Below are 27842 nucleotides of genomic sequence, written 5' to 3'. Positions count from 1 at the left end.
TGTTGCCCGTAATATGTACCTAATAAAGGTTTTGCAGTAAACTACTTTTGTATCTATGCATCAAAAGCTAAAAGGTCCTCATGCCCTTTGACCTAGCAATCCCGATGGCAAGGAACTTATTTAATGGAAATAATTGAACAAGAGAAAGAAAATGACACAGATGAAAATGATGTAAAACATGTATTTGCTGCATATTGGAAAGGAGTGAAATGTTTATCAACAGAGTAATGGTGAGTTAATGATGGCAGATGATCCTGAAGGAACATGACTCATTCTCTCATTTGTCAAACACATATACAGACAGCCAAGGAGAGACCAAGCGCACAGCAATGAATCAGTACGTCTGCCTCAATGAGCATGCAATCTGCTAGAGTCTTCTAAAAGGACTGTTATAAAACTACACAGAAACAGAGCTACCGGGGATCTAATATGGTAGAAAGCAGGTTACATAACTGTGCTTTATGATTGCAACTCTAAACAGATGAGAATGTGAACGAGGTCTGATGGGCAAACACAGGAATGAAAAGACTCGTGTGGTTAGAGCATAGATGATGTTTTCTTTAGCATTATTACTTTAAATTTTTAGACCATCTCAAATGTTTACGGAAAGAAGAAAACTGCTCTCATGGCTTGGCTCTCCAGGTTGGCAGTGGCAAGAGTGAAGGAGATTGACTTGGGAAGGGGCTTGAGGCAAAGGGATTAGGAGGCTTGGGTCAGGAGGCTGTCCACCTTCAGATCTAGCTGTTTATTGAGGGCTGCAGAAGAAACCATCCTCCTCTATGTTGGGGCTATGTCCTACTTGGGCATGGTGCAACCTCTTCATTGCCAGGTGTGCCAGGGTACACCTGAAGTCTGGGAAACAGGTGAGATGATGAGGGCTTGCAAGAGTTGGTGGCTGTTCCTCATGATAGAGAGAATGCTCCTTATACAAAAGATACCATCAGCCCCCTTCTATAGTTGCAGGAACTGAACATCAGTTGGCCCCAGGTTACCCAGTAGGCAAATGACAGAGCTGGGATTGGAATTCATGCCTTCGCTTTGGGGCAAGGTTCTTTTTGTTTCTCCCCATGGGCCTGGAAGCAAGTGGAGGGGGACGTGTGAGATCTTATTGCAGACACAGGGCTGGATATGGCTGACATAGGAGATGGATGGGGTCCTTTGGAAAGGTAAGTAGCGGGGAGTCTGTCAGTTGAACTGCACGGTGGAGGGTCTGAGGTCGGGCATTGGAGTTTGGACTTGATGCAGTGGGCAGTGGAGAGCCCTTGTAGGCTTGAGGACATGATAAAAGGAAGTTTAATGAAGAGGTGTGTGCCGGTTGGTGTGACAAGGAGGAGCTAGCTCAGGTACCGGGGAAGTTTTGTGGCTCTTGCTCTGTCTGATCAGAGCAGTAGGGACTCCTCTAACTTGTTGGAAACATCTAACTTCAACCTCTAACCATGGATCAAGGAAGGCTGTTAATCCTATATATCCCTTTCTTGTGGATGCCACCACCTGGTCCCCACCTGATACAAACTTGGCCAATCAGAAGACCTCTCTGGGATATTTTGACCTTGGGACCAGAGAGAAATGGATCCTATACCCTTTCTGGTGATAAATCTGTGTTACGTGAGCTTTGGAGATCTATCACTGCTAAAAGTCTTGAGGGTCAGAGAGAGCAAATCCTAGCTAGATTCAAGTCCTGTTTTCCACTCACCCCGAGGGCTCAGTTGCCCCCTGTCAGTGCCACAATGAGAACAACACTCACAGATCTCTTTTCAACCAAGTTAGTCTGGATTGCAATTTTGCCATTTGTAAGCAAAAAAACATCCTGGCATTCAAATTTTGAGCACATTTCTTGAATACACTGTAGGCTGGTTTTGTTAGTATTGGGTCCAAATTTTTTGCATGTATGAAACAACAACATCAACAAAAGTCTGTTCTCATTACTGAGTGTCCGATTCAGGAACTCTGGGTTCTCTGCGGAGAAAAGGCTTTGTGGATCCCTTCAGAGAAGGAGGGACGCATCCCCATCACTTGTGAAGTGAGTAAAACTGCTGCTCAGAATGCTCCCCTGCCTACTTCTTTGCGATTCGGATGGGGAGAAACTGTCGTGGACCGAACGACCACAGAGGACAGCCAGGTACTTCCTGTACAGGTAGCAGAGGTATCTTCTGAACTTCTCCCCAGCGAATGCATAGATGAGGGGATTGATGCAACAGTGGCTAAACGCCACCGTCTCAGTCACGTTGAGGGCCAACTTCAGATTCCTCTTCATGTTGCAGCTGGGAAAGAAGTCATAGAGTTTGAGAGTCTCTAGGAAAATCATAATGTTGTAGGGTGTCCAGAAGAGGAAAAACACGATGACCACCAGTAAGATGAGCTTGATGGCTTTAGCTTTCTTTTGGTTCTTGCAGGAAAACAGGGTCTGGAGGATTCTGAAGTAGCAGAAACTCATGATGAGCAGGGGCAGCAGGAAGCCAAGAAAGTTCACTTCCACGTTGCGGAGCACTGGCCAGATTTCCTGGAGGACCTCGGGGTAGTCACCCAGGCACTCATTTTCTTTTTGCTTTGTGAACATGAACTGGGGTGCCGCTACCAGGATGGCTGCCGCCCAGACGCCCAGGCTGATGGTGACGCCGTGTTGCACAGTCCGGTTGTTCATGGAGTTGGCGGCCAGAACAATGGCCAGGTACCTGTCGATGCTGATCACAGTGATAAAAAATATGCCTCCAAAGAAGCCGATGAAGAAGAGGGCGGTGGTGAGTTTGCACACGGCGTTGTGGAAGCCTTGTTCGCTGACCACATAGTGAGTCCAAAAGGGCAAAGTGGCTACGAAGAGCAGATCGCTCAAGGCCAGGTTCAGCAGGTAGATGTCGGCGATGCTCTTGCGCTTCCGGCTGTTGTTGAGGGCCATCACCACCAGCAGATTGCCCACCAGGCCAAAGGCAAAGACAACAGAGTAGAATATGGACAGGAACACGGTCCCAAAGTCCACGATGTCCCCCACATAACAGGCTTCAGCAGATTCGTCATACTCAAATTCTTCAGTTGATTCAGGGAAGAAGGTGGGCATGGTGAGGACCTGGATCAGAAGGGAAAACAAAGCGGCAGGGTTAGTCCTCATGGGAACAAATCTGGAATTCTAACTGGTCCATGGTGGAGGCAGGAAGGAAGAAACAAATGCCAGTCACTCCCTGCCTTCACACCCGCCATCTTGTTCATCTCCACCACAATCTGGTGGTGGAAGCTGCCACAGAAACCTTTGGCAAGGGAGGCAGCCAGGCCCCCCAACAAGGTCAAAGAGAGGTCCCCAAGAGGACTTGCTCAGCAAGCATTTGGATCTAGGTCTTTGGGGACTCAAGACAGATCTCTTTCATTAATTTTCAAAAGTTTCTCCAAAAGGTGTTGAGTTTGACTAGTGTATAGATAGGGGAAGGAGGATCAAGGACAGAGGTGAAGGGAAGGATAAGGAGAGGTGACAGGGGAAGCTTCTTTCCGCCCAACCTTTCCCCAAACAATTTTCTATGCTCTTTTTTTATTTCCACCGTCACCAACTTCTGTCCTCTCATTTTTCCTCCATGAAGCTAAGCCTGGAGACAGAGGTCTCAGAGACTCCCCTGTTTGGTTTTGGAGAGCCCTTTCTCTTCCTCTTCCTCTTGGAACTAACAAGTCCTTCTTGTCCTCAGCAGGGAATAGGCAGAGTCGTGCTCTCTCATGAATCATCTGTTTTGTGTTGCCCAGGACTTTCATCATTCCCACCTGTGGGAAACCCCTCAAATCCAAGCAAACTGGGACTCATGGCCCATCCTCCAGCCCCAGCTGAAGAGGAGCACTGTCATGATCCAGGGTTTTGCAGTCACAGAAGGATTGACAGGTGCAAGACCAGATGAGCTCACGGTTGGACCCGAGAGACTGCTTCTCCTAGTTATTACCAGCCCTGGCCTTCCCCCACTAACCTTATCTCCTGGTTTCTTTTGAGCAAAAATTGAAAAAGAAGACATTTCTGCATAGGTTGGGCAATCAAGCTTGTCCTCTCCCCACTCTTTTCCCATCCAGTACTTGCTGGACATTTACTCCAGAGGCAACAGACAGGCCACCCTCTCCCTTTGCTCCTCTGGCACCTCCTCTTCCTTGTGAGACCACAGGCAGGCTCAGAAACCCCGAGAGTCTCCCAGCAGGCCTCCTGGTTGTCAGCACCTCCTTCTTCATCAAAACTGAAAGCAGAGCTCATGGTTCTCTAACCAAGGGAGTTTCCACACCCTACTGCATCCTGGCTATGATGGTTTCACCCAGGCAGTATCTCCCACAGCCCACCCAGCTGAGGTATTGCTTCTCCCTGCCCTGCCTCTGGCATGTCTTGCATCTCACCCAGTCTCTTCTGCCATGAAATAGGCCGAGGCTGCCAGTCCTGGACCTTCTCAGTCTGTGATGGAGTGTTTGACCCTAGGAAAAAATGTGTGCGTTCCCTGCTTCAGGCTGCAAGGCCCTTTTCTTGGAACAGGGGTCTGGCTGTGACCATTTAAGTTAATAAGAATTAATTGCTGACCTGATCCTGTTTTGAGTTCTACAAGGGCAAGCTTCATCTGTCTAAAGCTGATGATGGGGAAACAGGAATTGGTACTCAGTGTGTGGGATACTGCTGTGTAAGAGAGGAAACAGTCAAGTCCTCGAAGGTTGTAAGGTAGGGACCCTGGGCTAGACAGTCTCTCTCCCCTTCTGCCCAGTGAAAAGAGATGGCAAAGCTGACTTCAAAAGGTTAAAACCAATAAAAATTTTTCTGCATTTCTTTGTGCCTGTTATCTGTCCATCAGCCCCCAAACTTCTGTGGACTTGAGTTCTCTTGAGGTTGAACCCCAGGTCTGCCCTCTCTGGCTAAGTGATGGGTGAGCTTGGAATCTCTGGGCCTGATGTTCCTCATCTGCAAGGTTGAGATGCAGTCTCACACCTGCCCACAGAACTGTTCTAAAGAGAGAAACTGTTCTAAGTGTGTTGCATACAGCAGGAACTTAGTAAATGCTACTTCCTTCCTGCATTAGGTGAGGCTGCAGAGGTTCTTTGAGCATTTGGACTCACCCAGGTTGCCTGTAGACAATTCCACTCTGGGCATCGTGGGAATTTGGTATTTAAAGGTTATGAAATTTCCCCCTGAAATAATAATTGAAAAATGGCTTCTTTTTAGATTGTTATTTATTTATCTATTTATTTATTTTTTAATCGGTAGATGGACATAATACCTTTATTTTATTTTTTAAATGTGGTCCTGACGACCGAACCCAGTGCCTCACACATGCAAGTGTTCTACCACTGAGCCACAACCCTAGCCCTTTTTAAAAATTATTTTAAGGGGGGGGGTAAGCCAGTTTTTGCTAAGCTTTTACTAAACTGCTAGGCTTATTGCCAGACATTCCATGTGCATTGTTATCCACTGAATCCTCTCTGCAATTCTGAAAGTCCTGTGTTTAGTTCACTGCACTGGATGGCTCCAGGGCTATCTGAAGACTGGGGCAGGACCCTGCGTGGAGAAGGCAGGGACAGTTAAAACTAAGCAACTATTCCGCTAGCTAAGGGGTAAGGGGTCCCAATCCAGCATCCTACCTTGCTGTGTGACTCGGCTGCCACACACACAAGAACACCTTCTCTAATTTGTTCCAAGACTCCAAATAAGCCAGAGGAGGTCCTGATTGGAGGGGCCCAACATCCATGCAAATATATAAATTGCCCCGGGTTCAACATGCCTGGGATCCTGGAGGGATTAGCTAGGCCCCACCTCAGCCACAAAGGGGCCTCTTGTCTCAATGGGAAATTCACACAAAGTCTTGAGATAAAGACCGAATTGGGAAGTGGGTCAATACATCCCTGCAGATGGGACACAATTTCAGGAGATGCTGTGGAAGGGATGACCTTGCCCGACTGGTGAACATTTTACTTACTGAGATCCAAATGGCAGATCTGGCTCAGGACAATCCCTGCCATCCTGAGGATCTGCCCATCAAGGCCACAGAAACCCTCAGCCACCTTTATCCTGGCTCCTTGATAGATCAGATTCAGGCCCAGCTCCTACAGGAGTTCCTCTGAGCACCGGCACAGTGCTATGCATAGAGTAGATGCATGCTAGGCGTACTGTGATCCCTGCTGGGAGCCATGCTACCGAGGGAGGAGCAGGAGGTGTGTTTCTTTTGACAGCCCCTATGTGATCCCAAGGGACTAGAGACCTCAGTGCTCTTCACATCCACAAGAGGCACAGCAAGGTCAAGGCCCCGGCTCATTGCACAACTAGAAGTGGGGGAGTGGGACTGAAGCCCAGGCCACACTCTTCCCATCCCTTAATGCCCCCCCCCACACACACACTCAAGATGAAGGATGGCCAGGGAAAAAAGATGGGGACACAGTGACTATCAAACAAAGTGGAGTCCTTGGAGGTAAAATGTCAGCAGGGCCACTGTCTCAGCTTCTTCCCCTCTAAAGAGCAACGTTGGGATTTGTGGAGAGCCAAAGAACGCAATGACACCCAATTGCTTGTTGGGGTTTATCCAGAGATATGCTCAGACACAAGCTCAAGGAAGTATGCACTCAGACCCTCACCACAGTGAGCCTTAAATAGACAAGAAGAGGAACCACTTCAGTACCCATTGGTAGGGACAGACCACACAAAACCACGATAAATCCAAAGAACAGAACATCAAGCAATTGCTTTAAAAAAAAAAAAAGCAAAGCCAGGCAGATCAGTGTTCTGTCATGGAACCATCTCTAAGAGACACTGGTAAATGAGGTACCAGGCATGCACTGTGCTGCTCTCTGTGGAAATAGTGCTGTGTGTATGTTTTGTGTGAGGTCTGAATACCTCTGGAGGGTGGACCAGTGGTGGTAACCGTAGTTCATGCTGGAGGGCATATATGGAGACTAGAAGATGATGGGGGATGGTGGGGGGATTTTAATTTTTACTGTAAACTTTTGGAATTTTTTTTTTTTTTTTTTTTTTGGTACTGGGGATTGAACCCAGGGCCTTGCACACGCTAGGCAAGCACTCTACTTCTAAGCTAACATCCCCAGCCCCCAAATCTCAGGATTACTTTACCATGTACACACATTACCTATTTTGGAAGTGATTTTAAATGTTTCTTTTGGAATTTTCAAGATAAAAATAAACAAAAATATGAAGTATAGGAAAAATTAAAGTAAGTAACCTGGTACAAATACCAGGCACAATGTATGTTTAATAAATGGTATTCGACATATAAAAGGATTATCTATACTTTATGAGAAGTAGTAGAACTTTTATATGTCGAATACCATTTATTAAATGGGTGAATAACTTGCTTAAGGCCAATCAATAGCTTATTCATGGCAGGCTTACAGTTTGGGCCCAAATGTGTGTGCCTTCAGCATTTATTTATTTTTTTTAACTTTGCATTATACCCTTCCCCATATCCCTCCCTCAAGACTGGGAGATCCCAAAAGAAGACTCACATTTTTTTTTTTTTTTTAGCTCTGTAGATCAGAGTTTAGTAAAGAGAGGCCTGATTTAGAACAAATGCTGTATAAAGGTTTATGGAAGGATATATAGTTTTTTTTTATTGGTTGTTCACAACATTACAAAGCTCTTGACATATCATATTTCATACATTAGATTGAAGTGGGTTATGAACTCCCAATTTTACCCCAAATGCAGATTGCAGAATCACGTCGGTTACACATCCACAATTTTACATAATGCCCTATTAGCAATTGTTGTATTCTGCTACCTTTCCTATCCCCTACTATCCCCCCTCCCCTTCCCTCACATCTTCTCTCTCTACCCCATCTACTGTCATTCCTAACGACCTTGGTGATGCTGCCCCCTCCCCCACTGTTTTGACAAGGTCACAGTGAGGATAAGTGCTGGCAAAGCCGCACAGATGGGCTTTGAAACTCATGAAACCATGAGACCCTTTTTGATGTCATTGGGACTTTTTATTTTCATGCTCCTATTCCTGACAGGAAGCATGAGTATGCTTATTGCTAAACCAAATTAAATTTCAGATGGCTAGAACATAACAGGTAGTTCATGCCTTGAAGGCTGTTCTACTACTTCTCAGCATATCAAGGACAAACTAGAAGGCTGTTCTACTATCTCAGAACATTGAGGACAAAACTGATAATAAAAATATAAGATATATGATATAAGAACTAGTGTACCTTGACTAAGAAACAAAGAAACTTTTTGAGAAAGCAGCTCAACCCATTATATGAGAATAAATGTAGGAATTAATTAAAGTAGCTTTACAAGACATAGTTTTAGAATAATGTTAGAAATATTATTTTATTTAAATTCTTAAGTTCAGAATTCTTAAGTTTTTAGCTGTATGGGTCCTTAAGATGCTTTAAGAATAGTTTATAGACTTTAGGATATTTTAAGTAGAAGATTTAAGGGGACTTCCTTTAGATGGGGATCTTCGATTAGAAATAAAGTACAGGTGTACTTTAAACTTAAAGGTTAATGATAGGTTGGGAGACTTAGAGTCTGGTCACGTAGTTTGGCATCTGTTAATAAGAAAACAGAACATCTTGGGAAAATCAGAAAAATGCAAATTCGTGACGCATTTTATTAATGATTTTGTACCCCTAATGATTGCTAAGGAAATGTCACATCCTGGGAAAATGTAAATTGATGACACATTTTTTCTATACCCATAATGATTGCAAAGGGAAGTCACATGTTGGGAAAAATCTGGAAGTTGTAAAATCAATGACGTATTCTATTAATAATTCTGAATCCATAATGATGAGAAAAATTGTAATAAAAGATGACCCAGAGAAAGCTGCATTATAGCTCTCTCTCTCTCTGGAGATTGCTCCAATGGAAAGACTCCTTGTCTCGTTCCTTGGGCCAGCACTACTCAACCTTCAAGACCCCCTGGATCCGTCTGGGACAGGACCCGGTATTTGGTGCCTGAAACAGGGACCTGTAGGTAAGCCCCCTTGGCTTTAGCCCCTATTCTCAGAGTGGATAGGTCATTACCCGTGGGTTTCGAGAACCCCCTGTTAATAAAGCAGGTGAGAGTGGGTAATTAGGTAAGAGAAAAATGGGTAACACAGAATCTAAGAAGCGAGGATTGTTCATTGATATTGTTAAACATATGCTTACAAAAAAGGGAATTCAGGTCTCTGCTTCACAGCTACAAAGGATTTTTCATTTTATTCAGGAATGTTGCCCTTGGTTCCCTGAAGAAGGGACCTTAGATTTAAAAACTCTGGCAAAGATAGGAGAAGGTTTAAGAGCTTATTATTCTTATCATGGGCCAGAAAATATGCCTGTAGAAACTGTAGCGTTATGGCCCTTATTAAGAGAGATGTTAGAACCAGCTCATGAGACTGAAACTTTAAAAACTAAAATTAGTTCCACTGAGCTTTCAACTCCTACTGAGGAAACTCCTTTAAAACAAAAAGCAAAAGACAATGTTTACGTTATAAACGATGATGACGATAAGAAGCAACTCAGCCCACAAGATGAAGATGATATAGAAAAGGCAACTGCTAAATATTATAATGAAGAATTCCCTGCCTTTCTAGGCACAGGGCCTTACAAACCTTTTATAAAATCTCCTACCAAAGATAAACCAGGTTCTAAAATAAAAAATACCCTACCTCCTCCCTTGCAAAATGGAGGATTTAAAGGAGCCAAGAAAGAGGCTCTACAATCTGGAGACTTCGGTTTTACTTTCCCTATCACTTTTATTGATAGAGACGAGGAACCGTATCTGCCTCAGTGGGAACCCCTGCCTTTAAAAACTTTAAAAGAATTAAAACAATCTGTTCATGATTACGGGCCAGCTTCTCCGTATTCTTTACAATTAGTAGATACCATTGCCAGTAGATGGATGACCCCATATGACTGGTTTGCTACTGCAAAATCTTGTCTCCCCAGAGGGACATTCTTGTTATGGAAAACAGACTATAAAGATAGAGCTAAAGAGCGCTCTCGATATAATAAATCTGTAAACAGTGAAGTTACTCTTGATATGTTATTGGGAGAAAATGATTGGGCTCTGCCAAGTGATCAGTTACACTTGCCTTTTCCTGCGTTAGTCCAGTGTTCAGATTTAGCAGTTAATGCTTGGAGACAGTTAGAAAATACGGAAATTAAAGCTTCTGGCTTAAGTGCCATAAAACAGAAACCTGAAGAACCTTTTGAAGCATTTTTATCCCGATTAAAAGATTTGGTGGAAAGAATTACAACTAATAATGAAGCTGCACAAATTATAATTAAACAATTGGCTTTCGAGAATGCAAACACTGCATGTCAGATTCTTCTGAGACCTATTAGAACGACAGGAAGTTTATCTGACTTCATTAAGGTCTGTGCTGACATGTCACCCTCGTATTTACAAGATGTAGCCATAGCAGCAGCATTACAGGGACCAACAAATCCTCAGTTTCTTAAAGGGCTTCGATACAGAGGGCAAAGTAAAGGAAATCGGGGTTGTTTTTCTTGTGGACAGATGGGTCATTTTAGTAAAGTTTGCCCTAATAGAAATTTTCAAACTAGAGAAATCTCACTTCCCAATCAGATGTCTAGACCCCAAACCCCATGCCCGCGTTGTAATAAGGGATTCCACTGGGCAAAGGAGTGCCGCTCTAAATTTCATATAAATGGGAGACCTTTAGAAGGTGGCCCAATGCCAACTGTTCCTCAAAATTCCCCAGTTAATTCTAATAATTTACATATAACTCCCAACCTACAACCGGGAAACTGGTAATAGGGCCAGTCTTGGGCCCTTCCAATAATAGAGGCCATCACCAATCCTTTTCAACAGGATATACTATAAGGGCTTTATTGAGAGCCACCCCAGATTCATCAGGGTTAGATTTGACATCTTCAGAATCAGTAGTTATTCCTTTAGATTCTCCTGTTTTACCTATACCTACTAAAATATATGGGCCTTTACCTAAAGGGTCTCTTGGCCTTATTATAGGAAGCCGCTCTACTTCTTTACAAGGGATTAAGGTTATTCCTGGAGTTATTGATTCTGATTATACTGGAGAAATTAAGATTTTAGTAGAGATTTCATCTCAAAAAACTTTGATTATTCATAAAGGGCAAAGGATTGGTCAGGTCTTGTTACTTCCCTCTTTATCAATAGGAAATCGAGCTATTTCAGAAGATCAAAGAATTTTAAACTAGAGGTTTTGGTTCTAGAGATATGGCATTTTGGGTTCAAAAAATTCAAAACTCTCGTCCTATAAAAAAACTAGAGATTCAAGGAAAAACAATTGGAGGTTTCTTGGTCACAGGAGCAGATGTTACTTGCATAGCAGGAAAAGATTGGCCCTCAACCTGGCCTAGAACCGTGACTCCCTCAGTATTTAGGGGACTTGGAACTGCTACTAATATAGCAAAAAGCACTCAAATACTTAAATGGACTGATAATAAGAATTCAGGAACTTTTCAGACATATGTGATTTCTTCTCTTCCTTTTACTCTATGGGGTCAAGATATAATGTTTAAAATGGGAGTGTGTCTCTGTACTGTCCTTGTAGAAGAGGCTCAACAGGATTTTTAATTGGGGCCATTGTTGAAACAGCAGATTAAATGATTTGGAAAAATGATGAGCCTGTATGGATAGAACAATGGCTCCTAACAATAGAAAAATTACAGGGCAGATTTGTTCATTCAAGAACAACTTGAATTAAAACACATAGAGCCATCCAATAGTCCATAGAATACTCCTATATTCGTTATTAAAAAGAAATCAGGTAAATGGAGATTATTACAAGATCTAAGAGCTATAAATGCTACAGTGGAAGAAGATATGGGTTCTCTACAACCAGAACTCCCCTCTCCACTAGCTGTCCCTAAAGGATTTCATGTTATGGTAATAGATTTACAAGACTGCTTTTTTAGTATTCCATTACATCCTGATGATTGTAAAAGGTTTGCTTTTAGCCTTCCCTCTGTCAATTTGAAACAACCATTCCAACGATTTCAGTGGAAGGTATTGCCTCAAGGTACGAAAAATAGCCCTACTCTCTGTCATAAATATGTTGCATTGGCAGTACAACCAACAAGAAAGAGATAAATATAAAGATGCCTATATTATCCATCATATGGATGACATATTAATTGCTCATGAAAACGTCCAATTGCTTCATCATATTTTATTGAAGTTGACACAATCTTTACAAAATTTTGGTCTATTAATTGCTCCAGATAAAATTCAGCAATCCCCTCCTTTTAATTATTTGGGTAGAATTATAAGTACTCAAGCTTCAAAGTTTAAAATTATGGATTGATCATTTACAGACTTTAAATGATTTTCAAAAACTTTTGGGAGATATTAATTGGATTCGTCCTTTTCTGAAACTCACTACTGCAGAACTTAAATCATCATTTAATATTTTGAGAGGAGACTCAGACCCACGTTCTCCTCGTGTTTTGACAGAAGGGGCTAAACTGGCCTTATGCAAGGTAGGAGAAGCTATTAATAGACAACAATTGCAAAGAGTTGATTATATTCAGATTTGGGATTTTCTTATTTTACCTACTCCTCATATACTCACAGGAGTTTTGTGTCAGTCAGGTCCTTTAGGATGGATGCATATGCCAGTTACCTCTAAGAAGGTTATCTGCTCATATCCTATTGTGGTTGCATTATTAATAATCAAGGGAAGGTATACAAGTAGAGAGTTATTTGGGAAAGAAATGCATAATTTGATGCATTTCTTTCTTTAGTTGATCATATTAGATCAACTAAATATGCTTATGGAACATTCTGAAGACTAGCAAATAGCCCTGCAGGGATATTATGGTCACATTAAATTTCATCTGCCATCTCATCCTTTGTTGTACCTGGTTAAGAACCACCCTATCATTTTTCCAAAATTGTTCTCTTCTGAGCCCTTACCTTCTGAGCCCTAACCACAGCCTTAGTTTTCACTGATGGTTCCTCAAATGGACGAGCATCTTTAGTTATTAATGACAAAACTTTTTATGTTCAACAGACAAAGGAAACCTCTGCTCAGAGGGCAGAAATGGTAACTGTAATTATGGCTTTTACCCAGTTAAAAGATAAAATGTTTAATTTGTATACTAATTCTCAGTATATTGTGAAATTTTTTCCTCATCTAGAAACAGCTTCTCTTCCTCAGCACAGGACTACAATTTTTCATTATCTGAATTCTTTACAAAAGTTGATCCTAGAAGGACAACATCCTTATTTTATAGAACATATTCGAGGACATTGTAACTTTCCAGGAGAACTGTTACAAGGTAATGCTTTGGCAAAATTCATTAACTAAACCCCAAATTTTTACTCCTCAAGAAACTACAGATGGTCATGCTTTACATCATCAAAATCCCTCTGCCCTTCGACAGCAATTTCATATCCTAGGGAATCAGCTAGAACTATTGTTAGAAATGGTCAAACCTGCCCAACATTATTCCTAACTCTATCCATGGGGGTTAATCCTCAGGGTTTAAGACCTAATGATTTATGGCAAATGGATGTTACTCATATTCCTTCATTTGGAAAATTGGATAACGTTCATGTCATTGTTGATACTTTTTCCATGTGATTATTGCCTCAGCAAGAACTGGGAAGCATATAAAGACGTGGTCCAACATCTGCTTATTTGTTTCTCATATTTGGGGATGCCTAGCCACTAAAAACAGATGATGCACCAGCTTATACTTCAAATGCTTTTAAAAATTTTTGTGACATGTTCAAAATCTTTCATTTTATGGGAATTCCCTATAACCCTCAAGGACAAGCTCTAGTTGAGAGAGCTCATCAAACACTAAAGGCTCTAATTACTAAACTTCAAGAAGGAGAATATGAATATAGTTCTCCTCATCATGTTATACAACATGTCTTGTTTGTGATTAAACCGACTTAATTGTGACTATAAAGTCACAATAACTCCCACGCTAAGACATTGGGAAAGTGAAAAAAAAATCAGCAAAACTCTTAGTGAAATGGAAAGGTCTCTTGACGGGTAAATGGAAAGGACCTGATGTATTATTAACTTGGGGGCGAGGGTATGCTTGTGTCTTCCCACAGGATGTGGATTCTCCTATTTGGATTCCTGATAGACTGATTCCACCCAATGTCCAGCCTTCGGAACAGGAAGCAGAAGAGATCGTGCCCTCCGGATCTCCAATACTTCCCACAATTGACCATGGTGCCCGAGGAGGATCTGACAACTACTTTGACTCTATCCTTTTCTCAGTTGAACTTCAACAGTTCTCAACCCTCACCTAGACAAGCATCTTCTACAAGACTCACAAAACCACCGACTTGGGGACAGATAAAACAACAGACTTATCAAGCTCAAGTACTTATTTCTTCTTAGTCAAATTCCTATACACCAGAAAATATGTATATTGCTATGTTAGCCATTCTTGCCTGTCAAGTAGCAAATGTATCTTCTGAATATTTTGGGGCATATTATCCTGACCCACCTATGTACCTGGGGTAAAGAAAATATTCGGGTATTTACCAATGATACTGATCTCTTGGGCGGTGAATCTAATTCTTTTACTAATCCTATGTCAACATATAATTTCAGTTTTAAGGGTCACAGCCATTTAACTCCTCTTTGTTTTAGTATATATAGTGTTACTGAAACTGCAGTCTATTTACAACTTCATTATAGAACTTTTTAAAAACAAATTCCCCAAGTGAGGAAAGAAGTGTGAAGGATCTTTGAGTATTTTCTATTTTAGCTTTAGGTTTTCTTGATTTTAAAGATCTTTTACCCTCAGAAAGGCCTCCTCCTATGATCCAAGACTGTTTAAAAGCTGAGTCCCATCTTGATTATTCATGGGTAGGGGTAGATAGACAATTTGGATTTCCATCTTGGCATAAATGTATGTTTACTGAAACATACATTCTTTCCAAAATTCTTCCAAAAAATTCTTCCTTGTCAATATATGATTTTTCTATTTCTAAACCTGACTATGATCATCGTAGATTTTTGTCATCAAAAATTCCTCAAGGACAAACTGCTATGAGGTCTGCAGTGGAGCCTATGAATAGATGGTACTCAGCTGTATGGGTCACTCCTCTATATTTTACTAAAATCAATAACATTATCAGGTCTATACAGAACTTTATAAGTTATTGGCTTCTTTAGGTATAATACATATCTATAGATGTATAGCATTTATAGATATGTATATGAGTATACATATCTCATTTTGTTATGGCTTGTGTGAGATCCCCCAATGCAATATTATTTAGAGACCAAGGAATTTTACAGATCTCAAAATTAGAAGATGAAACTTATGATGTTGTTTGTGAAGGCTGTACATTAACAAATTGTATTGATCCTAGTATATCAGCACCCAATCATATTTTAATTGTACATCAACCTTCTTATGTTGCCTATTAAATTGGATTCTCCTTGGTATGATGATCCTGGGTTACGAGTATCAGATTTAGTTAATCAAGCTCTAATTAGACCTAAATATTTTGTAGCTGCCTTAATTTTAGGAATCTCAGCATTAATTGGTATAATAGGGTCTATAGTTGCTTCCACTACCGCACTAGTTAAAGAAGTTCATACTGCTCATCCTGTAAATGAGTTGTCACAAAATATTTCTACTGCATTTATGATCCAAGAACATATAGATAGAAAGTTAGAAGCAAGAGTTAATGCTTTAGAAGAGGCTGTCCTTTATATTGGCAATCAAATTCAAAACATAAAAACTCGAATGACAACTAGATATCATTCTCAGTTTAAATGGATTTGTGTTACTCCCCCACACATACAACTATTCTGAAGAAACATGGTTTCAAATACAATGTCATTTATGAGGATTATGGAGAGATACTAATTTAACCCTAGGTATAGAGGAATTACAAGAAAAGATAAAAGACAGTAGTCAAGCACATATTTCAGAAACATCCGTTCCAGAGTTAGCTGATACTTTTGTTTCCAAATTGAATTCTTCAGTCTCCAGCAAAACCTTATTTTCTATTTTAATCAATAGTGGTGTAAGTGTTTTAATTATTCTTGTCCTTATTCTTGCCCTTCCAGTCCTCTTCAAGTTGCTGAGCCGCGGAATTCGTTCAGCCCATCTGGAACTACAGTTACTTAATTTAAAAAATAAAAAAAAGGGAGAATTGGTGAAGGCGCTCCCCCTCCCACTGTCTTGACAAGGTCACAGTGGGGATTAGTGCTGGCAGAGCCGCACAGGTGGGAAACGAAACCATGAGACCCTTTTTGATGTCATTGGGCTTTTTATTTTCATGCTCCTATTCCTGACGGGAAGCCCGAGTATGCTTATTGCTAAACCCAATTAAATTTCAGATGGCTAGAACATAATGGGTAGTTCATTCCTTGAAGGCTGTTCTACTACTTCTCAGCATATCGAGGACAAACTAGAAGGCTGTTCTACTATCTCAGTACATGGAGGACAAAACTGACAATGAACAACATTCATTCCCCGAAAGGTCATGAGAACTTTAGGCACCACGTGGATTATATCAACTAAGAACCCAAGCCCATATCTCTGGCCTCTTAGAAAGCCTAATTAGTATGCTTATTGCACAAAGCTCACCATATGTAGTTTTATTTGATTAAGGGAAAGTTATGTTATACACTTAGGAAACTTAAGGCAAATAAAGATACATTCCCCCCTTTTCTATAAATCCTCTTTTACCTCACATAGGGACTTATGATGACCATAGTTAATATTGGCAGTAAGTGGACTGATGTTCAGAACTTGCCTTTCAGTGAGGGAGATTACAAAGATATAAGAACTAGTGTACCTAGACTAAGAAACAAAGAAACTCTTGGAGAAAGTGGCTCAACTCATTTTACAAGAATAAATGTAGGAATTAATTAAAGTAGCTTTATAAGACACAATTTTTAGAATAATGTTAGAAATATTATTTTACTTAGATTCTTAAGTTTAGAATTCTTAAGTTTTTGTTGTATGGGTCCTTAAGATGCTTTAAGAATGGTTTGTAGACTTTAGGATATTTTAAGTAGAAGATTTAAGGGGACTTCTTTAGATGGGGCTCTTCGATTAGAAATAAACTTTAAACTTAAAGGTTAATGATAGGTTGGGAGACTTAGAGTCTGGTTATGTAGTTTGGCATCTGTTAATAAGAAAATAGTACATCTTGGGAAAATCTGAAAAATGCAAATTAGTGACGCTTTTATTAATGATTTTGTACCCCTAATGATTGTTAAGGAAATGTCACATCCTGGGAAAATGTAAATTGATGACGCATTTTTCTATACCCATAATGATTGCAAAGGGAATGTCACATGTTGGGAAAATCTGGAAATTGTAAAATCAATGATGTATTCTATTAATGATTCTGAATCCATAATGATGAGAAAAATTGTAATAAAAGATGACCCAGAGAAAGCTGCATTATAGCTCTCTCTCTCTGGAGATTGCTCCAACGGAAAGACTCCTTGTCTCGTTCCTTGGGCCAGCACTACTCAACCTTCAAGACCCCCTGGATCCCGCTGGGGCAGGACCAGGACAGGACCAGGGCAGGACCTAATGGTGACAGCATCTCCTGTTCCTGGCGGAGCTTACAGGGCACACAGTTGTCTTTTATGGTCACAGGCCAGGGGCCCTTGAATCCTGAGAGCTCTATGGGTACCTGCTTTGTTGAATGAATGAACGAATGGGTAAGTGATTGGAAGACCTAGTGAAGCAAGATAAGAGACCCATCAACCTCTCATTGTGGAGCCCCAAGAGAGGTACACAGGTCCCAAAGCACAGCACAATCTGAAGGTGGTGTGGGGAACACAGCTTCCTCAACACCCTCCTCTTGTGTGTGCTGCTGGGCATACCTGCTTCTTAAACAACTTCAGCTCTCTCCAGGTAAGTATTGAGAAATAGTGCTGCCTTGGTGGCATGTGTCAGAGGTGACACAGGGTTTTATCTGCCTGGAAAGGCAGAGTAGTCTTTGTGCTGGAGCCAAATCCAACCCAGTCTCAGGCTGGGAATGGAGCTCAGAGGTAGAGCACTTGCCTAGCTTGTACAAAGCCCTGGGTTTAATGCAAAACCAGGGAGAGCCCAGCAAGGGTTCTTTTTACACCAGAAATTCAGTCTGGGAAGACAGCCCCTCTGCTGAACAGTCCCCGAACTTGATAGCTTTAGCAAGGTTGCTCTTTAGAACAGTGGTCCTGAGCTGTGTGGACCTTTTATCTCTGGATCCTCTAAGATGTTCAGGGATTGGGAGATGAACTTAAAGAGAGGGTATTGGCAGCAGGTGGCAGTGTGGCCAGTCCTTGGGGTGGCCCTCAAGGGAGGCCTGCCCAGACAGTGGCTTTCCTTTGTCTCTCAGGACACTAGAACTGGAATGTAAGGATCCAACAGGATGAGCCTTTGCAGCATCATACCCACAAGTGCTGCAAGCAGCATGCAAGCACGGGGCACAGGAAAGGCTCCCCCACCCGAGGCTGTGCATGGCAGCTCAGGGCAGCAGCCAGCAAGAATGAAACGTGTGTCTGATCCCTAGCCAAGGAGAGATAATTTCTGCTCTCTAAAACTCCCTGCTCTTGTGAATTGTGCTGCAGTAAACATTGATGTGGCTGTGTCCCTGACATCAATGTTTATTGTAGCACAATTCACAATAGCTAAACTGTGGAACCAACCTAGATGAGTAGATAAAAAAGAAAATGTGATATATATATATATATATATATATATATATATATATATATATATATATACATATACACACACACAATAGAATATTACTCAGCAATTTTAAAAGAGAATAAAAATCATAGCAATTTTAAATAAATGGATGGAGCTGGAGAGTATAATGCTCAGTGAAGTTAGCTAATCCCAAACCAAATACTGAATGTTTTCTCTGATATAAGGAGGGTGATTCATAGTGGGGTTGGGAGGGGGAGTATGTGGGGAATAGAGGAACTATAAGGAGGGGAAGGGAGGGGGGGCGGGGGGGGTAGGAAAGACGGTGAAATAAGATGGACATCATTACCCTAATTCCATGTATGAAGACACGAATAATGTGACTCTACTTTGTGTGAAACCAGAGATATGAAAATTGTGCTCTTTATGTGTAATATGAACTGTAATGCATTCTGCTGTCATATATAACAAATTAGAATAAAAGAAATCCTGCTCTACTCTGCTGCTCGTCCCCTCACTTCCTCTGGTCACTTCCTTTTCTCAGGCCTGCTCATTTATTTTTTGACTTTTCTTATGGGTGGGTGGAGGTCATCGTCACCCCTCGTTCCTCCTGAGCTTCCTGTTTCCACACTTGCCTTCTCTTTTAAGTGGCCCCTGTCCATTTTCTCCTTCTCTCTGACATGCTTTTTGTGTTGCTCACCCCCCCACCCCCTGCCCCCTGACCCTCTTTTGGTCGTACATTCTGCTTACCATTTTCCAAATCCAGGGTATCTTCTGTTATCTATCTATCTATCTATCTATCTATCTATCTATCTATCTATCTATTTATTTTTACCCTTCCTGGTCCCTGTTTAGTAAAACTTTATGTGAAGGCTGGGTTTGAGCTTCAGCCTAGAGCCAAGGAAATTGTGAGGCTTAATTGTTTTTTTCCCCCTTTGGACCAACTGAAGTCAGAGAGTTGCTCGATCCAAACGTACTGCATGGGATGCCCTGGTTCTTTCAGTGTTCCAGAACTGCATGTTAACCCCAGAAAACCTCAGTTAAGAAGGAGCACATGTTGCCATGCCAGGAGCCTGCCAAGATCATGCTTCATATGCACAATCTCACTGAATTCTGTCTACAATCCTCCATGAGAAATGATTGTCCTCACAAATGGACCGACAGAGGTTCTCAGAGATTTGGTTAACTCTCCTACAATGCCATACAGCCAGGATTTCAATCCCAAATGCACCTCTGCACAAACCTCTGTGTTTCCTGCATTGCATAATGCTTTTCTGCTTGGAGGGGAAGTCTGCAGAATATCGCAGGCCACTTCCCTAGAACTAAGACTCAGAAATAGTAGACACAAGTCCTCTGAAAGAAGCTGGTCCATGATACAACCCTGAAGTGCTTAGGTTTCTCCTTTCTAGATTCAAAGCCCAGCAGGCTGACTCTCAGGGAATGGCAAGTGGAAAATGGGCAGGGCGGGATATTACTTGTGCCTCTGGCCACCACTAGGTGGTATTCACATCAGACCCCCCAGAATCTAGCTTTCATCAGCAGAGGTGAAGAAATTGGGATCATTTTCTCTGGAGAAGAAAAGGATGAAAGGTGAAGGATCAGCCTATTTCCTACCTTCGGATATCTCATGGTGCTTATTTATTTATTTATTTATTTATTTATGACAGTGGAATGCATTACAATTCTTATTACACATATAGAGCACAATTTTTCATATCTCTAGTTGTATACAAAGTATATTCACACCAATTCATGTCTTCATACCTGTACTTTGGATAATAATGATCATCACATTCCACCATCATTAATAACCCCATGCCCCCTCCCACCCTTCTGCCCTATCTAGAGTTCGTCTATTCCTCCCATGCTCCCCTCTCCAGAGCCACAACCTTCCTAGGCGGCCTGTGCACTTTATGCCTGAATTCTGGGAGACCCTGGGCAGGTTGCTGTAGCTCTGCCTCAGTTTCCTGATGTGTTAAATGAAATCATGGGCCAGATCGCCTCCAGAGGCCTTGTCAGCTCTGACACACTCAATTTTTCAACAAAAATTCAACACAAGGAATCAACCTTAAAGACAAATGTGAGTTCTAGGTCAGTGAAAGCATGTGTCTGCTGCCATCAGCCTGCCCAGGGTATGTGACATGCTTGGGTCACAGCCTAGGAATGTTCAGATGAAGTTCTAGTTGGAAGCAGAGCCAGATCTGTTGATTTCCAGCCCCCACCCCTCAAAAAAAGTTCTTGAGCTTAACCTTGCATTAAAAAGGAATATTCTTAGCCTGTCACCACATCTATAGTCCTGGTTGCTGTGCTATCTGGTTTTACCAGATTTGGATGGTTTTCCCATATAGGGTGCTGCTATTTTTACACCACGCATCCCTCAGAATACAGAGAAAGCTGAGGCCGATGGTGGATGGAGGGGGCTTCAAGTCCATGTTAGGGAACTATAAGGAAAAAATTTTACAATTTGTACCCTATCCCCTGTGCAAGTAAATTGAGTGACTGTCTATCCCCAAAGAACTGTGAACTTCACGGTGTTGTCCAACCACCGTGGTTTTATGCAGCACAAATGAACACACCCAAACCAAAAAGTACCAACAAGAGAAACCACACGTGAGGCACCCTGGACCCACACTGGGTTTGTGAGTTGCCCCTATCCAAAGCTTGCCATTGCTTGGGGTTTGACACTCTTTCCTCTTCAAAGTACTTTGTGGTATTTATTTATTTCTGTCAAAATGAACTGTAAAATTTTGAAAGAAAATACTTGATAAAAAATTTTTAAAAAATCAAGACAGAGACAGACTTGTTAGTTATTTAATTATTAATTAAGCCAATATTTATTGAGCATCCTTACCCTTCGGTAGTATAAGAGCAAATAAATATTAAAAACAAGAGATTAATTTTCCTTGCTGAATATCAGGGAAGAGATTCTCTTTGCTTCTTTTTTTCCCCCTTAGGGCATTTACTTTAGAAAAATTGGAATTGTAAGTATTTCTTCCTCTCTTTGAATGTGTATCTGTCCTTTCTTAAAGCTCGGTAGGCTTTTTTGTCTGCTTCACAACTGGGACTAGGCCTTTCTCAAGGACCTGCACATCAACTCTTTGAGATGTAAGAAGCAGAGGGCCTGACTTCAGGGCCCTGCTCCAAGATGCAAACCAACTTTGTCACCAAGGAAAGAGAAGGATGCTGCTCTCCTGGGAAAAAGCCAGTTAGCTAACTCAATGGCCACCCTGACTACCAGGTAAGGTTAGGCTGAAGTCTGCATGAGAGATGGTGCTGTCAAGGCCTCTCCCTTGGTGACTAGCTGTTCTTTATCTGAGAAACATGGGCAATAATGGGGTGTGCCTGCTGGCTATAGAAGAGGATAAGATTTTTATTCTGTCTTTCAATCTCTCAGTGGATCACCTGTGATGTGGATCACATGCTAATTTTCTGTGTGATAAATTCTGAATATAAATGTTTAAGATATAGTTCTCGTAAATGCTTGTTATTGTGTAGCAATGAAACATATCCAGGGGTTGGTCTCACATGTGTCCCCATTAGGACTGGAGATCACGATGAAGGGTCACAAAAAATGTTGCCATTTAGGCTGAGACTTAAAGGTGGGAGAAGCCTTAGGAGTGACAAAGAGGGAGCTGGCAATGAATGGAGGTGGGCTTTGAAGTCAAAGGCTCAGAGGGGCTAGCCCAGGGTGGTTTCTTGGGCAGAGAGAAGGAAGTGAGGCTGGGTTGGGCTCACATGTCCTGGGAACATTCTGGAAAGCCCAGTTTAGCCTGAGTGGAGGCTCAGGTAAGGATGCAGAGAGCCAAGGTGGGAAGCAGAAGAGGGGTGAAAGAGGAGCTGCAAACTTGACCCTAGGAAGCTAAGGAAAAAATATTAAAGACTGAAACAGTCCCACACAAGAGATTGCTAGATGTCCTCTCTCACTCACCGTTTGGTGATATCACCTTCTTTCATTGTCTGAGTCAATTTGTAATGCTGTAAGTAATAGAAAACTGATGGGAGTTATGATTGACAGATGCAAGGCAAGCACCCTTTCTTGTTCAGAGACATAAAAATTGTGTGTGATGGAGATGCACTGGGAAGTGCCCCGTGGAACTGTACCAATTTTGCATTTATCTGTAAGTTCATCTCAGCCTCTCTGGAAGCATCCCATCCCATCCCATTGCTGTGGCTGTCATCTGTTCATTCTCATAGCTGTATAGGAATGCACTGGGTGAATGATCCACAGTTTATCGTTATTTCTATTGTTGGTGCACGTGAGTGTGACTTTCTGTTTGGATCCAGTTTGGACATTATTGCCATGCACATTTCTTATAACATGGATGCATTTGAAAAACCCAATGATGAAAATAGTAATAAATGCTGGAGAGGATATGAAGAAAAAGGAACACTTTTCTACTGTTGGTGGGATTGTAAATTAGTACAATCAGTTTGGGGGTTTCAAAAGACAAGGCATAGAACCACCATATGACCAGTTTGTCCTAGAGAATTAAAATCATCTGACTACAGTGATACATGCATATGCATATTTATAATAGGAGCACCATTTACAAAAGCCAAATACGGAACCAGCCCAGGTGTCCATCAATGGATGAATGGATAAAAAAATATGGTATGTATACACACTGGAGATTTATTCAGCCATAAAGAAAAATTAAATTGTGTCATTTGCAGGAAAATGGATGGAAGTTGAGAACATTGTGTTAAATGGAGATAAGCCAAACTCAGAAAGTCAGGGGTCCTTTATTTTCTCTCATATGTGTAAGCTAAAGAAGAAAAAGGAAAAGAAAGTGGGTGGGTGGATGGATGGGGGGGGGAATCTCATGAAAATTGAAGGGGGATCAGTAGAGGAAAGGAACCAGCCGGAGGGAGGAGGGAAGAGAAAAGGGAAATATTAGGGAATGATATTAGTCAAATTATATTGTTATATTCTGTGTATGAACGGATATATAAAAATAAGTCCCACCATTATGTACAACTGTAATATACCAATTGAAAAATGGAAAAAATAAAACATTTTAAATATTAAAAAAAATCCAGCACAATGTTGAGTCAAAGAAACCAAACCGAGAAATAGACCTCTGAATGAGCCCACACATATGAAGATCAAAACCAGACAACGCTAAACCATGTTGTTTGGGGGTGCAGAGGTAGATCGGGTGAAGCTACTAGGAAAAGCAAGAAAACAATTGCCCCAAAGTCAGGGTTATGGTTATTTGTGTGGCGGGGGCGGGGGGGGGGTGTTCGTGGTTAGGAGGCGGCGTGAGGAAGACTTTTGGGAGCAGGCCAGGTTCTTTACATTGGCCTGGGTGGTGGTTACATGGCAGATGGGTTTTAATAAGTTGTTAACCTTCGTACTGTTCTTTCAGGGTGTTATATTCCACAATAAACATCAATTTAAGGAAAAGGACAAAGGTAGTCTCAAAAGATATTTAAGGAGATGTAATGGAAATTTTTTTTTTCTTGACCCAGACTTACAACTCCAAATAGTTGAACTTTGGTCAAATAATAAGATGAGGTTGTTGAAGCACCCACTGTGGCCAGAGGCCACAAAAATTCCACTGCAGGGCTGGGGATGTGGCTCAAGCGGTAGCCTAGTATGCTTGCCTAGTATGCCTGCAGCCGGGTTCGATCCTCAGCACCACATACAAACAAAGATGTTGTGTCCGCCAAAAACTAAAAAATAAATATTAAAAAATTCTCTCTCTCTTTAAAAAAAAAATTCCACTGCACATCCCTTCTGATGTATTCCGAGTGCTTGAAGAGGAAAGGCAGGACCAAGGTTCAGGTGGCAATCTCAGTCTCCTTAGGTTCTTCCGGGCAGATTGAGTGACAGGAGACAGCCTGCTTCTTGGAACTCCCAGAGTGCTCCCTGGGAATCAAAACAATTCCTCAGAAGAGCCAGCTGAGACTTGGACTTCATCATCCTGCTTCAAATGCCTGTGAGCTGCAGAGGGGCATTGTGAGCTGCTTCCCCCATTAGCTCATCTGCTACAAAGTGTTGAATCTGGGCTCATGACTCCAGGGCAGAGGGTGGGCTGGGGAGGGGTAGATTGATGCCCTGAGGCTCAGAAATGATACCAGGGTCTCTGGTTTGGGAGGACCATACCTGACATAGCTGCCCTTCCACATTTGACTGGGGTGGGGAAGGGCTGCCTCCCGGAGTGGGTAGAGAAGAGAACAGAAGTTAGTTCTGAATTGAGTCAGCTCTGACACATTCTCTCCTCTCCTGACCCTACAACTCTGGATCTCTTACAATCTCCCTTGAAAGTAGTCTGTGTTCATACTGGGTGTGGTGGCACTCGCCTATATCTGAGTGGCTCAGAAGGCTGAGGCAGGAGGATCACGAGTTCAAAGCCAGCCTCAGCAACTGCAAAGCCCTAAGCAACTTAGTGAGACCCTGTCTCTAAATAAAATACAAAATAGGGCTGGGGGATGTGGCTCAGTGGTTGAGTGCCCCTGACTTCAAGCCCCAGTATACCCTGCACCCCCTAAAAAAAAAAAAAGAAAGTAGTTTGTGTTCTCAAGATACCCAAGCTTTCTAAGCCTCAGTTTTCCCATGATAGTAACATGTATTTTATTTTTGAACATGAAACATGGGCCAAGCAGTGTGCTGGGACTTTATATACCATGCCCCTCATCATCACAAAAAATCAACACCTATTGAATCCTGGCTTCAAGGACTCATGGACAATGTCCTCTGTGACAGTAGAAAGTGGACCTAGCAAGGCCAAGTTATGGGCACAGTTTCTAAGGGCAGAGGAGCCAGGACTTCTCTCCAAAGCCAAGCAGTGTCTGCAGCCCACTCTGTGAAATGGGGACAATTGGGGCTGGGGATGTGGCTCAAGCGGTAGCGTGCTCGCCTGGCATGCGAGCGGCTCTGGGTTCGATCCTCAGCACCACATACAAATAAAGATGTTGTGTCCGCCGAAAACTAAAAAAATAAATTAAAAAAAAAATTAAAAAAAAAAAAAAGAAATGGGGACAATTGAGGAGAGGGTTGGAGGTAGATTGTAAGGAGACAAATGTGCGGTTGACAGAGTAATTGCTCCTTCCCAGGGGACGGTAAGTACCAGGACAGTCTGAGAGCCAAGAGGGGTCAAATTGAATTTGGACTGAGACATTTCCTGCCCCAATCTCTTTGTGAAAATAAAGCCAAGTGAAGAAGGTGAAAGGGAAGAATCTACCTTGGCCTTCTTTAGGCCATTTCTGCTTTCCAGAGGTCCCAAGTCCTAGTCACTGCCCGCTCCCTTGACCCAGAGTGGCTCCCAAGGCTCAGCAGCCCGTGTGCCCTTCCCATCTGCCTCCTCCCTGGAAGCCTAGGCCCCGTGGATGACCTGTGCAGGGAAGTTTTCTTGACTGTTTTCACATGGTTTGCTATTCTTTACTTTTAATTTAATTTCTTTTCGCCTCAAGTATTCTATATCTAGTATTTAAATCAATAACAATAAGAACTTTTTTTTTTAAGTAGGAGGAAGAATCTTAAATTCCCTCATCTTTCTCTGGACTCAGATGTAAATTCTGTGAGGTTATGATTGACAGATGGAAGGCAAGCACCCAGAAAAAGATAGCCACAGCTGGTCCTCAGCTGTGGCCTCTGAGAAAGAGCTGCTGTGGTCAAGCAGGAACATATTTCCTCTGTTGCTTTCATAATTTCTTTGCAAAGATCACATTTTCCAATGGCACAAAACCTTTCTGAGCCCAAGTGTTCTCACAGTGGGTTATATAAGCACATATCAAAATTGAACAGTAAATTTGTGTCAGAGGTCTATTAATTAAAAACATTTTAATTAAAATGAAAATATGATCATTATAAAAAAATTGCAGATGGTGCCAGACATGGTGGCGCATACTTGTAATCCCAGTGGCTTGGGAGGCTGAGGCAGGAGGATCATCAGTTCAAAGCCAGCCTCAACAACTTATCAAGACTCTGTCTCAAAATAAAAAATAAAATGGGCTGGGGAGTGTTGCTCAGTGGCTAAGCACCCCTGGGTTTGATCTCTGGTACAAAGGGGGGGGGGAAATTGTAGATGCTGCAAAAAATGTTTTAGAAAAAAATCCATAGAACTATCCATAATTCTACTCTCTAGAATCAAGCACAATTATCTTTCAGTTTTTTTACATTTAATCTTTATATGTTTCTATTAAATACATTTATATTTATTGTAAATATTCAGATGTCATTTAAAAATACTCTTTAGCATTAAAAATTCACACATATACAAAAGCAGAGAGAAACTCCTGGCACCCATTACCCAGTTTCAACAATTAACAACTCATGGTTAATATTTTTTAAATACTTTTTTTAGTTGTAGATGGTCACAATTCCTTTATTTTATTTATTTATTTATTTTATGTGGTTCTGAGGATCGAACCCAGTGCCTCACGTGTGCGAGGCAAGCGCTCTGCCACTGAGCCACAACCCCAGCCTCATGGATAATAGTTTATCTGTTTCCCACTTCATAGTACCACTGGATTTTTGAATTTTACCCATAAAACATACATGTGGGTCTCTAAAGGATATGAACTCTTTTAAAAAGCTAGTACTATATCTTCTCTTTAAAAAAAAATAGCAGTAAGACCTCATTATCATCCAGATTCAATTTCGTATCTGCTTTTTTTCCGTTAAAGTCAGACCACAAGTTTTTCTCCATATCCCTAAAATGTAATTGTTAACACTTCTAATTGTGTCCCACTATGTTATGTGTATTGTAGAGGATCTAGCCCACCACACCCCCCCACCCCCCCGCCCACAAACACTCCCACTCTCCACTTTTCCACTCCATTGAACATATTTAGACTGCAACATCCTTGGGAAAAGGCTGGCTCATGAGCACACCAGCATCACACATCTACTCTGATCTCTTCCCTTGGGCCCCGCCCACCCAACCCGCCCACTGAGGTGCACTTACCTTGACCCACTGGGAAAGAGAACCTCAGGATGTGCCAGTCAGCTACCCTGCCCTATGTAGACTCTGCCAGGGGCCAGTATTTCCCCTTTCCCTCTCTCTGAGGGCATCTTTATCTGCAAAGTTAGCCAATAGTGTCTGGTTTCCTGTGAGGTAGACTATCTTTAGAGGCTGCAGCAAGCAAGCTCAGAAGCTCCAGCCTGGAGACCAGCCAATCTCAGGAGGCTCTGAATCTATAAGCCTGGAGGTCTGGAACCGGGGGCAGACCTGGAGAAAGGGGGATGACTGGGACCAGGCCATTTACTCCCACAGGGAGGAGGGCAGGAAACAGGACCTTGCAGTCAGCC

General features: G+C 42.0%; 1 protein-coding gene across 2 annotated transcripts; it reads right to left on the bottom strand.

The window, feature by feature from the left end:
- Positions 1–211: 211 nt before the first annotated feature.
- CX3CR1 (C-X3-C motif chemokine receptor 1) lies at positions 212–27555 on the bottom strand. Of its 2 annotated transcripts, XM_081287338.1 has the most exons (3): positions 27499–27555; positions 22515–22561; positions 212–3061 (listed from the first exon to the last, which is right to left on the bottom strand). In XM_081287338.1, exon 3 carries the CDS (start codon positions 3050–3052, stop codon positions 1985–1987), a length of 1068 nt encoding a protein of 355 aa, XP_081143464.1. In that variant the 5' UTR covers positions 3053–3061; positions 22515–22561; positions 27499–27555; the 3' UTR covers positions 212–1984. The 2 variants fall into 2 exon arrangements, with proteins under 2 accessions (XP_081143464.1, XP_081143465.1); XM_081287339.1 differs by lacking the exon at positions 22515–22561 and having other exon boundaries at positions 27499–27545.
- Between the last annotated feature and the right edge of the window lie 287 nt (positions 27556–27842).

The sequence above is a fragment of the Spermophilus citellus genome (assembly GCF_964194105.1).
Source record: "Spermophilus citellus genome assembly, chromosome: 3".
NCBI classification, from domain to species: domain Eukaryota; kingdom Metazoa; phylum Chordata; class Mammalia; order Rodentia; family Sciuridae; genus Spermophilus; species Spermophilus citellus.
This window is presented reverse-complemented; position numbering and strand designations above follow the sequence as displayed.